The following is a 13,668-nucleotide window of genomic DNA, read 5'->3' on the forward strand; positions in this document are numbered from 1 at the left end:
GGGTGTCAATCAAGCAGGCTGCTTTGTCCTAAATGGTATTGAACTTTGAGTACAGTGGGAGCTGTAGTCATTCAAGCAAGTGCAAAGTATTCCATCACATTCCTGATTTGTGCATTGCAGATTGTGTGCTCAGCTGAAAAAGCCTTTCCAGCATTTCTCCCTCACCTCTCCAAATTGTGGAGTGCAAGTTAGATCTGCATAATTATGAGCTCTTAAATAAATTATGATTGCACTAACTTTCCTTCATATCATCATTATAGTATTACATTGCTTTTATGCATTTAAATTCTTACCAAAGTAGCACATGTTACAATTTAAATGTATCGGTGTTACTCTGTGTCTTCATGAAACTGCAGTTTATTCTTTGCAATGCCAAAAGAAAACAAGGGGCTTTAACACTCCTAAATCACTAAGGTAAGGAATGAAATAAACAAATTAAATACCTCATGTGAATGATGATGAAAAGGTAAAATTTAAATACAGAAAGTCAAAATTCAGTATAAACTCATTAGAAAAAATTCATAATTACTCCTGACAGTAGATTTCACACTCCACTCTCCCTTCACACTTGGTTGTTCAAGATGTTAAATTGTTCTTATTATAAAACCAGTTAGCCACTTAGTTCTTCTTGCTCATTGCTGTAACACATCAATAGTGTTTGATATGCTCCACTGTCAGCTTATGAGTATATTGCCCTATTTATTGTGATAACAATGTAAACTAGAAAAATATTATACTTTATCCTTAATCTATCCTGGTATAATCTCACACAGGGCAGTGATCGAGAGAATTAATAAAAAGTCTATTTTAAGCTCATGACAACAGAGGGGAAGAATGAAAAAAAAACACTGATTTCCACTTTGAGCCTTTAACAAGTGAAAGAGGCTGGTGTATTCACTCGGACCTGTTTTGGCTGTGACTCCTTTCTCCCCCATAGTCAACAGCTTGTAGATACTCACGTATACACAATGGCTTAAATGATGCTGGAAGATTGCTGGTGTCAAGATAAAAGTGTGCTAAAATGCCTTGGTCCCATTTTGGATAACAATGTAGCAAGGAAGATTATGCATGAAGATATTTTTTGCAATAAAATATAGATAATATTTATTCAAACGCTTTTCTCCTTACCTCTTCTATCCATAGAAATTTGAACTTATACCTTAACTATTCATATACCCTAGTTTCAACCGGCTATTTTTATGTGACATCACGTCTTTGTGCAAGTTATAACGAAACAAATTACAACAATTTTAATAATAATAGTTAGAAATAATTCATAGCACATTAACTAACTAATGCCTGGAAGCAAGTTACCAGTTAAAAACAATCTTGGAATAGAGGTTAACAGTAATATAATGCATCATTCTTTTATGCATTTAAATTCTTACCAATATAGCACGTTACAATTGAAATAAGTGTGGCACCATCTATGAATACAGGTAACAGTCCTAAAATGCTCCAAACTTAACATTTATACAGTTGTCTGAAACTCTGCCCAGTACGCTATCCTATGCATCAATTAGCATTAAGTGGTAGCAAATGACCATATCCTGCAAGATAAATCAATCATAACTCTAACAAATATCGACATTACCATCACTGAATCTTCACCAATCAATTCCAGAGTTAGCATTGACCAGAAACTGAACTAGTGCAGCCATGTAAGTACTGTAGAAGCAAGAGCAGCTCAAAGCTAGGAATTCAGTGCCAACAACTCATCGCGTGTCTCCCCAATGTCTATCCACCCCCTAAAATGTACAAGCGTGTCAAGGAATACTCTTCACTAGATTGGACCAATGCACCTCCAACAACATTAGATGTTTAACATGATTCAGGACAAAACTCTTCCCACAGCATTGGCAACCCAGTCACAAACTTCAATATTTAGTCCCTCTACCATCATGACCGACATCCAATGGCAGCACAGCATACAAAGGATGCACAGCAGTACTCTCCAGTAGTTCTTCAGCAGCATCTACCAAAACAGTGAACCCTGCCACCTAGAAAGTCAAGGGCAGATGAATGGAAACACCTTCAATCCATTGCTTTATAGCCTTGGAACTCCCTTCTCAAGTTATATAAAAGATATACATTTGCAATCTTTTATTCAATATGACAGTGCATTGTTGCTAGAATTTAAACTCACTTGGAACAAAATCATAATTTAAAATTAATTGTGGGACTGGATTTATGGTTTATATATTTCATTATTTTTCATGTACATTCAACAGTTCACTCATCTGATTTGCCTCTAAAGTAACTATTTAGTACATGTATCAGTGTATTTGCAATAGTTTTCTGCATGGATGCCACTTCTGTGTTAGAAGATGAAGCAAAGCTAGAAACCAGCTGTCACAAGAACAGTTGACTGATTTCTGGCAGTAATACAGCAGTTGTTCAGCCAAAAGAAACATCTGGCTTTCCAGGCCAGAAACAAAAAAAATCACAGCAAATAATACACCATAAAGTCATGATTTTCTTTTAACAATTCCTTTATAATTTGTAACATGATATTTCCAATTTATTATTGTACACAGAACCAATCTGCATACCCAATATAATTTAAATTCCTTAAACACAATAGCTGCACCCAGTTTCAACTTTATGGAATAAACATTGCCTTTGAAAAGCAATGGTTTGATGCAACAACCTAGATTTCAAAATTTTGAACAGGCAGTAAGTCCCTATTTTCTCCCAGAACATTTTAGGGGAAACACTGCATTTGAATGAAGTGTTAAAAAGATTAGGGTGGTAGCTAATCTTTTGTTTGGGAGGCCAATGAAGTTGTCAGTTCCACAAAAATTGCTTGTCACTCAAATTTGCATGCTAATTAGTATAATGAGCAGCATCAATAGAAATATCTGGAATTGGTTGAGAAAGGAATTTTGATTTGTTGAAGTGTCCTTATAATTGTATCAGAATGAATTGTGCAATAAAAAAAAAGTACATGAATATAAAAGTGTGTAGGAGGCATGAAGGCATTCATGTTAGTATTAAGAATTAAGTTTTAAAATAAATCAACCATTCCCTTTACATTGAATATGGATATGAAAAATTTCAGTGATACATCACCTTAACCTCAGCACTGACTAAAAACTGTCAGTGTATTGATGAACAATACATATTTCAATTTAACAATCAGTACAAGGTAAATGTAGCATGAGTAAGATGTCATCAAAGTCATGATCCAGGCTGTAAAATAACAATGAGTGTGAAAAGAATGGTATGAATTGATCTTACTTTACAGCATTGAATTAATATAATTTTTTCCTTATGTACTAAAGATTCAATTTCAGAATAGATTTATTAGGGCAGGAAGAAAAGAAGAACTCTAGTCCAGGATTCAGCTGTTTCCAAATTATTGTGACTGCTGGTCAAAGTCCATCATTTGTCTGTATCAAATAACGGCAATGTCCTTGATGCATCATATAGTTTGGTGAGACATGCATAAGAACATATCACTATGCTAAAGTGATTTCAAACTGGGAATTCCAAACAAGTACAACTTCCATTTGCCTTCTTTTAAAACCAATCAAATGCTCTTTTTGGGACATACTTCATTTAGCCACACCTAGAATAATTATATGCTGTGCAAAACTCAAGGGCCTAAGAAGTTGGCACACAATTAGCACAGAGAACGTAACCAGCCAAACGCATGCAAATCTTCAGCACAATGGACTCTCAAATTTCTGCCATGGGGGCCTACCCACATTTTAGTGATTTAAGTTACAAGGCTTTCTAGAGACAACATGGAATAATACTGACTAACCCCACGATAAAGTGTTAACGAGCCATCCTTCAAAAAAAATCACCAGTTTTCCTCAACGGCATGTAACTATGCTTAAATATTACAGTCGCAGAGACAGATGTACAGCACGGAAACAAACACTTCGGTCCAACTCATCCATGCTGACCAGATATCTTAATCTAATCTAGTCCCATTTGTCAGCACTTGGCCAATATCCCCCTATACCCTTCCTATTCATATACCCATCCACGCGCCTTTTAAATGTTGCAATTGTACCAGCATCCACCATTTCCTCTGGCAGCTCATTCCATACATGCACTACCCTCTGTGTGAAAGTGTTGCCCCTTAGGTCTCATATCTTTCCCCTCTAACTCTAAACTTATGCCCTCTAGTTCTGGACGCCCCCACGCACCCCAGTAAAACTGTCTATTTATCCTATACATGCCCTTCATGACTTTATAAGCCTCTATAAAGGTCACCCCAGCCTCCAACACTCGCGGGAAAACAGCCCAAGCCTATTTATCCTCTCCCTATAGCTCAAATCCTCCAACCCTAGCAACATCCTTGTACATCTTTTCTGAAACCTTTCAAGATTCACAACATACTTTGGAAAGGAGGGAGACCAGAATTGCATGCAATATTCCAAAAGTGGCCTAACCAATGTCCTGTACAGCCGCAACATGACCTCCCAACTCCTGTACTCAATATCTGACCAATAAAGGAAAGCATACCAAATGCCTTCTTCACTATCCTATCTACCTGCAACTCAATTTCAAAGAACTATGAATCTGCACTCCAAGGTCTCTTAGTTTAGCTGCACTCCCTTGGACACTACTATTAATGTAAAAGTTCTGCTCTGATTTGCATTTATCTTAAACTCCCATCTGCCACTCCTCAGCCCATTGGCCCATCTGATCAAGATCCTGTTGTAATGTGAGGTAACCTTCTTTGCTATTCCCTACACCTCCAATTTTGGTGTCATCTGCAAACTTACTAATTTTACCTCCTGTGTTCACATTCAAATCATTTATATAAATGACCAAAAGCAGTGGACCCAGCATCAATCCTTGTGGCACACCACTAGTCTCACGCCTCCAGACTGAAAGGCAACCCTCCACTACCACCCTCTGTCTTCTACCTTCAAGTCAGTTCTGTATCCAAATGGCGAGACCCCCTGTATTCCGTGAGATGCAACCTTGCTAACAAGTCTCCCATGAGGAACCTTGTCAAATGCCTTAGTGACATCCATATACATCACATCTACTGCTCCATCCTCATCAATCCTCTTTGTTATTTCTTCAAAGAATTCAGTCAAGTTCATGAGACATGACCAAAATACTATACAGCATCTAATTTGTCATCATCAGGCATGTTAACTAAGAACTAACTCAACTCCCAAACGATCTTTAACTTTTTTCATCCTCCTGCCTGCACACCATTTGTTGGTCATTTTATAATTGCTGTATTGACCTTCAAGACTGCCCCTTATTTGTTGTGTGTGGGACGTCATTGTATGCAAGTTAGCAGTAACATTTTTTGACATAACATTGACTGCACTTTGAAAACAAAGCACTGGTGCAAAGCAAAAGACATTGCACTAATGGAAACTCCTCCTTCCAATTTTCTCTCGTGTTGCTGCACAGTAGCTCCAGAAGAATGGATAACTCTGCATACTGCCAAATTCTAAGTCTTGATGTCTGAACTTTGGCATCAAGTTTGAAAAACTATTTAAATGCGAATAGCACAACAAATTACACTGCTTCCCTCAACAATTATCCACAGGCACTCGTAGCAGTGATCACAGAAAACTTGGCTAATCTTTCTATCTAAAGTAAAGGTACTAGCATCAAATATAGCATTGCTACCTGTTCTACTTGAAATCAGTTGATTTGAGTAGATTGAGGATTAAATCTACCCTCCTTGGTTTCTATTTCTCATTTTGACTCTGAATAAACTAACAATTTGAAGAGTGACATAGTGAACAGATGGAAGAGTTAGCAACAAAGTATGTTGAAGCCAGTCCAAGAGTGTACTGGAATACAAATTTGTCCCTAAAAAAAAGTACTTTATTTCACAAACAGTGACACATTAAAAGTATTAGTAAATTTGTATCTTATCACATTGGATAAACTAATTGGTTAGTAGTAGGCTTGCCTGACCAATGGCAAAAACTATGTGAATTGCTGTTTTCCCTGAATGTCTGTCATTGCAAACCTGTTGCCCAGATAGTCAAATTGTTCTACTCTTAGAAAAAAGCAAAAATGTCTTCAATTTAAACGTATGTACTAAGCAATAATCTGGTCACTAAGAAAATATAGCCAGCTGGCTTACTGTAAACTTTATTTAGACTGTATAACTTCAGTGACTAGATCAAAGACAAAGACAGTCTTTTTTTAAATTTGCTCTAGTTATAAAATTCCCACATGAACACACTAATAGAAAGAACACACTAAAAGAAAATACAAAGTGCTTTTACTATTTACTGGTTGGTTTGGCCTCAGTTCAAGGAAGCAACTTATTGAACATTTTTAAACATGTTTTAGCTTAATTAAAACAAAGGGTAACATATTTTCATGTGGTTTTAAGTCCATAAGAAACTAAGTACCTTTGAAACATGTTTTGGAAAATGTACATTGTAATACCATATTACAGAAGTAAAATAAATGCAAAAGTAAATAGGTAGAGAAGAATACAATTTACAAAGCACAAAAACAAGTTGCAACACAATTAGATTAGATTCCCTACAGCATGGAAATAGGCCCTTCGGCCCAACCAGTTTACACCAACCCTCCAAAGGGTAACCCACCCAGACCCATCTCCCTTTGACTAATGCACCTAACACTATGGGCAATTGTACCATGGCCAACTCACCTGACCACAACTTTGGACTGTGGGAGGAAACCGGAGCACCTGGAGGAAACCCACGCAGACACCGGGAGAATGTGCAAACTCCACACAGTCACCCGAGGCTGGAATCGAACCTGGGACCCTGGTGCTGTGAGGCAGCAGTGCTAAACACTCAGCCACCATGCCACCCAACTGTGAAGACCATCAGGCAAGATTTTCAGTCACTGAGGACAACTGGAGAATATCATTGGATATATCGCTTCAGTTCCAGTGAACTACTTAAATCATTTTCATTTTTATAGTTTGAGCCACTTTTAACCGAGTACCCCAAACATTACCCCAATGAAGAGAGGATTAAAGTAAATTAACAACCAAGATTAATTCTCTTCCTCCGACTCTACTTTGTAATTTAAATGTTATAAGACTGTTTTATTGTCACATGATTAAATGCAATGCATGTATTTTAAAGCTGTCAGTAAAATTCAGTCCTCATGACAACACAGCTGTATCATTTGGGACAACCAAAACAGATGCTTAGGAAAGAATTTCTGGTTGCAATTGCCCTAGGACAATTAAACTAGAAAAATTATGTACATATAAATCTGGTAAGACACTGATGTAATTCAATCTACTGCAAATAAAAGAATAATACCAGTTATCTTTCACTGCTATTCTGTCATCTTGACTAGAACTGCCTTTGGCAACTACCATTGAACTTACATAGCTTGACTGATAATGAAAATTGAATATCAATTTTCCTAGTTCAAACTGTTTTTATATCCAGGTGTTCTCCAGCTCCTACCACAAAGGTAGCTGTGCTTCACAAAGTCTCTTTCAGACAAACTGGCAAAGCAGAGCAAAATGACTGACTTTTGAAATTCGATTTCAACATCACTCCACAGAAGGGCATATTTGCAGTGGACAGAAACTTTCAATTTCCACTTTGCTACAACTGCAGAACATTTAAGTGACGAGGACAAAAAGTGAGTTAGCAGAGATCACACAAAACACTTCTTAGCAGATTGGGAAATCAACAGTGTACTACATGAATTACAGGGTTAACTGATTTTTAAAATTCTTTATTTGTCAGAAACTAACTTGAACTAGAGGCAATGGACTTTAAAAAACAATGCTTAAAAATTTTGTCAGAACACTTTGAAAAAGGAAATTAAATATTATTTGCTGTTTCTAAAGACTTGAAAACACGGAGGCAGCGGTTCAAGTGTGTAGACATGGAGTAACACCTTCTAGTAATATTCACGATGTCAGTCAGGTACTTCATTTTTCCAATTGAATTTCATAGCACTATTCAAGAGTGCAGAACTGTGGGCGATATATTCTGATATATAACAAATGCACAAGCTCCCCATTTTTAAATTATATTCCATAAAAGAACAGAAATAAAAAATTCACACAGCATGGATGAAAGGCAGAAGTAAAATGGCTTCTTGCTTATTTTAAGAATTAGTAAACTAACCTGTGAAATGAAACTATTCTTCTGGATTTTTCTGTAGATAAGTGCTGGGCAAACAAAACAGATGAGGCTCCCCATTGTAGCACCTGTCAATCCAAGGATTGTTTCCACTGACAAAAGGAGAAACAGTGTTAGACTTCAAAACTGGATCATCCTTTCCACTTTAAATGTACAAATGCAATAAATAGTTTGTCCTTTTATATTCACATAATCTTATGGAAATGAATAACTGATATGAACTGCAAATGAACAAAAAAATGCATCTCTCAGATGCATTCCAAGATCCAGCACACCCATATAGTGATCTCCATAAGCCTGGATGTTTTCCTTTTTTTGACTGATCTGGAGAAATTATCCTGCTAATAAACTTAAAAAAATTAACAAACTCATTAGCGTTCTTATAGATAGGAAATATATCAATATTATCTGCATAGTACTCTTTACCATGTTAACATCAACTAGCATGCGAATGAAGCAATTGATCAATTAAGTTGTTGCCATTAACATTTGATTGGTAGAAAGTTATTAAGCCAAGCAATCAAAACCACTAAATGGCTTTTCTGAAATTGTCATGCATCTCCCACTAACCATTCCCTCTATTAATATAACACATCAATAACTTTCCACTATCTTTCACATACACAATGGAACTCAAAGATATATCAAGAAAGAACTTGAAAATAATAACAGCGACAATCTCAGAAACAAATCCAAATGCAATACTTCCATTTAACGTTGCTGTATCAAATAATGTCAAGCTATTTTACATTGCAAGTTGTCATAGAGATGTACAGCATGGAAACAGACCCTTCAGTCCAATTCGTCCATGCCAAACAAACAGATATCCCAACCTAATCTTGTCCAACTTGCCAGCACCTGGCTCATCAAAATTCTCCACTTTCTGCAAATCTAAGGTTGAAATAATGATTTACTACCATTTTATACCAGTTTCCATAAGTATGTGCAATTAGTTCAGAAAAACTAGTTAACTTGGCTGTGTGGAGTTTGCACATTCTTCCTCCGTGTCTGCGTGGGTTTCCTCCAGGTACCTCTCAGTCCACAGATGTCAAGTGAAGTAGCTATGCTAAATTGCCCATAGCGTTAGGTACATTAGTCAGAGAGAAATGGGCCTGGGTGGGTTAGTGTGGACCTGTTGGGCCGAAGGGCCTGTTTCCACACTGTAGGAAAGGTAATCATAATCAACTGGACTTGGGGCATTGGCAGTGCCACTTTTTTTTTAAGCTTAATACAACTTTCTCAAGTGGTGTAATGTAACTGTATGCATGTCCATCATACTGTGGCAAAGCACTGCTCAACTACTAATACACTATACCTGCTCTCTACATTGAAGAGCATCTCTTAAAACCCAACATTAATAGAGCACAGCCACTATATGAAAGTGACACATTAAATTCTCATATTAAACTTAACCTTACATCATTCTTGAGTATTGTTGCCAAAATATACTAAGGATTGTGCAAATCTATGAGCTGTGGATCTATTAGCTAGAAGCAGGCAAGCAGTTGCCCAAGTTGATTTCATCTAGGCTCCTGTGACGAACACAGAAAGAAAATGGTTTCATCATATGATAATGAAGGTACCACAGTTTTGGTTAAACAAACATTTTAAAGAATATGAAGGATGAAGCTATGGTCCAGAGTGCATTAGAACAAAGGCAGAGGTGAAGCTTTCAATAGCAAAGAGGAAGATATGCAATGAACATAGGCCCCGTTATGCAGAGAGAAATTGGCTTTTTTTTGTAAAGGATAGATTATGGGTTTGGAACTTCAGCTTGCAGTTTACAGGACACTACATTTCCAAGCAAGCTGTTTCAACCTGCGACTGTGATGGGTGGGTGGGGTGACAGGAAAAAAAAGTAACAGCTTCCATCTTCCGAATGTTTAATAGAAGAATGTGGTAATTTATCCAAGACTTGTTGGCATACAATGAAGGGTTGAAACAGACTGTGGAAAGTTAGAGTTAGTGTCATTGATAAAGCTGTACAAGCTAGTCACACCTCTGTGATTTTAATAGTAAAACTAACCTCACTACAGTCCCAGACGACCACAGATCTGCTCTCTTTATCAGAGAGGAATGACTGATGATGGTTTAATGCCAGGATGACTATGCTTCAGGAGGGGAGAGGTTGTGAAAGTGGAACCTTCATGGTAACTTCACCCAGTGCAGGAATTGAACTCTCACTGCTGGTGTCACTCTGCATCACTAACCAGGTTTGTGGCTGATGCCAAAGAACAGCATGTAAAAGTGCAATAAGATTAATTTTTGGGGCTCTATAGGAAGTGGTTAAATTTAAACCCAAAATGCAGATTTTAATCTACTTCAGTAGCCAACTGCCAGTGTTGATTAATTTATTATTCCTCAATATTTGCCCGTGTGAACCTAAAACTTAACTTCAATACTGTCACTCAGCAGTTAAGCAGTGCCATTTAATATATTATCAGAGCTCAAGTCTGTGAGTAAGGGGAATAGCTGAAAAATGTGTTGCTGGAAAAGCGCAGGTCAGGCAGCATCCGAGCAGGAGAATCGACGTTTCGGACTTAAGCCCTTCTTCAGGAATGAGGAAGGTGTGCCAAGCAGGCCCCTCTCCCAAGTCCCTCCTCCCTACTTTTTATCTTAGCCTGCTTGGCACACCTTCCTCATTCCTGAAGATGGGCTTATGCCCAAAACATCTAATCTCCTGCTCCTTGGATGCTGCCTGACCTACTGCGCTTTTCCAGCAACACATTTTTCAGCTCTGATCTCCAGCATCTGCAGTTCTCACTTTCTGCTAAGTCAGGGGAATACTCTGTTTTAAGAAGACAACAGCTTTGAGCTATGTGACACAATGCATCGTTCTGCTGAGGTGGCACTACACGCATTCTGCCCTCCCCTAAAGCCCCATAATTAACTGCAGTAAGCTAACACAAAATGTGGGCAATTCCTTAGACAGATTCCAAACTCATTAGGTAACTCTGCACCCTGGCAAGTCATTATAAATCACTGAGTTCAGTTCACCTATAGACTGGAACATGTCCATAGATTGTTTGCTCCTCTCAAGATGGGGGCCGGGGGGGAGAAAGCAACAGAAAATTATATTCTCCATCTGCAACAAAATGAAATGAACTCATATTTTGTCATAAATTTAAAAATCCCTTACAAAGTGGCTGAGAGGTTGCTGAAATCTTAAATATGTCAACTTCTATGAAACAAATAGAGAGAACAAGATGTTTTGTAACACATTTACAACTACAAAATCTATTCTTACATTTTCCACCAAACATTTTAAATAGTGAATTCTGCAATAATGCAAATTTACTGTAACATTTAGGTTACATAGCTAATCATATTCACACCCTAAAAATATGTCATGAACCTGACAAATTAAATTTCTAAGAGGAAGTCACCTACAGGTTTGAACACAACCTAATGAAGTCTTGAATTTATTGAGGTCACAAGTCAATGTTTACGGGTCAGTGTGTGAAACAGGAGCATCTCATGCATCACAATGAATCCCTGTGAGAAATAACTGTCACAACAAATCCGTACAAGCAATGAGAATGGAAAATTATAGAGAAAAGGAAGAGAAAAATATCGGCAACTTGATGGTAGAATCTATATGATGATGTCAGGCTTCTGGGAGAGAGAAGCACTGTAGCAAGTCTACAAAAACGAGCGTTATGATGGATTTCTACAAGAAAACAAGACTATTACACTAAGTCACAGATATTATAGGGTAGATGTTCCAGGAAAGAAGAGCATCACATCAAGTTAATGTAAAAAGAACATTTAAGGCAAAGAAGGCAAATCACAGGGGTGTTCAGGAAAAAGAATGCTACAACTGTTCTGGTAAATTGTGGAGTGAATTTGAGAAGCAAAAAGGAAGAGAGTAACCGTGGAAACCAACATGTTAGTATGATGAGAAATTGATACATATTGCAGTGAATTCTGAGAAGAGCATCAAACTGAATCATTACCAAGAATTTCAGAGCACTTTGCACTGAGTCAATGGGAAAAATGAACGTACATATGACTTGATGGCAGAAAGGGGATTGTTATGACCATCTGTGGTAAGCTCTTTTAGCTTTCTTAAGACACAAGAAATTAGTGTCACTAACAATCACTGCAAACTGCACTTTTAGAACAGAAACACAAAACGGTCTGCTTCCAACCATCTACTGTACTTTTTGTTAGGCTTAAATTGAAAGATTGCCTTTGCAGAAGGGAGATTTAAATTGTGGTTCATCTTTTGACAGGGAGGAGAAAAGCAGCACTTATTTGTTCAAAATATCAGTTTCCCAGAAAGGCTTAAAATGTGAGGCCTATTTTCGAAAAATTTATGCAGTCCATGAAGTGGATGGTACATAGAGCATTGGCAATATTGACAATGTAGGTTTGTGGATTTTTAAAATTCATTCATGGGACACAGGTATCACTGCCCGCCCAGCATTTACTACCCAATTCTAGTCGCCATTGAAAAGGTGATGATAAACTATCTTCTTGAACCACTGCAGTCGACCTGCTGTGGGTTGACCCTCAATGCACTTAGGAAGAACATTGCAGGACACTACCCGAGACATTCCTGCAGAGATGTCCTGGAGCTGAGAGGACTGACCTCCATCAACCATAACCATCTTCCTATGTGTCAGGTATAACTTCAACCAGTGGAGAGTTTGCCCAATAACCAGAGATTCCAGTTTTGCAAGGACTCCTTGATGCTATACTCAGTCAAACGTGATCTTGATGTCGAGGGCTGCCACTCTCATTTCACCTCTGAAATTTAGCTCTTTTGTCCATGTTTGAACCAAAGCTGTAAAGAGGTCAAGAATTAATTGAGGGGTCTTGGTGGAACCCAAACAGGGCATCACTGAGCAGGTTATTGCTGAGCAGGGGCTGCTTGATAGCACTGTTGATGACACCTTTGATCACTTTACTGATGACAGTGGATGGAGTGGTAATTGGCCGGATTAGGTTTTTTTGCTTTTTGTGTACAGGACATATCTGGGCAACTTTCCACATTGTTGGGTAGATGCCAGTGTTGTAGCTGTACTGGAAGAGCTTAGCTAGGGGAGCGTCAAGTTCTGGAACACTAGTCTTCAGCACTATTGCCAGAATGTTGACAGGACCCGTAGCCTTTGCAGCATCCAATGCCTCCAACCATTTCTTGATATCACATGGAGTGATTAGAATTATCTGAAAACTTATCTGCGATTCTGGGGACCATTACAAGATCTCGAGGTAGATCACCCTCTTAGCACCTGTGGCTGAAAACTTGCAAATGCTTCAGCCTTATCTTTTGCACTGATGTGTTGGGGAAAGGCATATTTGTGGAGCCTCCACCTCCTCCAGCGAGTGGTTTAATTGTTCATAATCATTCACAAGTAGATGCCGCAAGATTGCAGAGATAACATCTGATCCTTTGGACTCACTTAACTGTGCCTGTCATTTGCTTATGCTGTTGACTTGCAAATAACCCTGTTGGGTAGCTTTGCCAAGTTGATACCTCATTTTTAGGTCCTGCATCCTCCCTGGTACCAGGATTGGTATGCCACGACACGAGGTTACAGATTGTGCTGCAGTACAATTCTGCTGCTTTTGATGG

At 38.1% G+C, this 13,668-nt stretch overlaps 1 protein-coding gene across 2 annotated transcripts in view; it reads right to left on the reverse strand.

The window, feature by feature from the left end:
- The window catches only part of slc38a10 (solute carrier family 38 member 10), a 130,752-nt gene that overhangs the window by 73,840 nt on the left and 43,244 nt on the right, over positions 1-13,668 (reverse strand). For both annotated transcript variants that reach the window (XM_043714767.1, XM_043714766.1), the window contains one exon: positions 8,073-8,179. In XM_043714767.1, the coding sequence (XP_043570702.1) occupies positions 8,073-8,179 (107 nt within the window). The remainder of the gene's footprint in view (positions 1-8,072; positions 8,180-13,668) is intronic.

Source organism: Chiloscyllium plagiosum, chromosome 24 (genome assembly GCF_004010195.1).
Source record: "Chiloscyllium plagiosum isolate BGI_BamShark_2017 chromosome 24, ASM401019v2, whole genome shotgun sequence".
Taxonomy (NCBI): Eukaryota; Metazoa; Chordata; class Chondrichthyes; order Orectolobiformes; family Hemiscylliidae; genus Chiloscyllium; species Chiloscyllium plagiosum.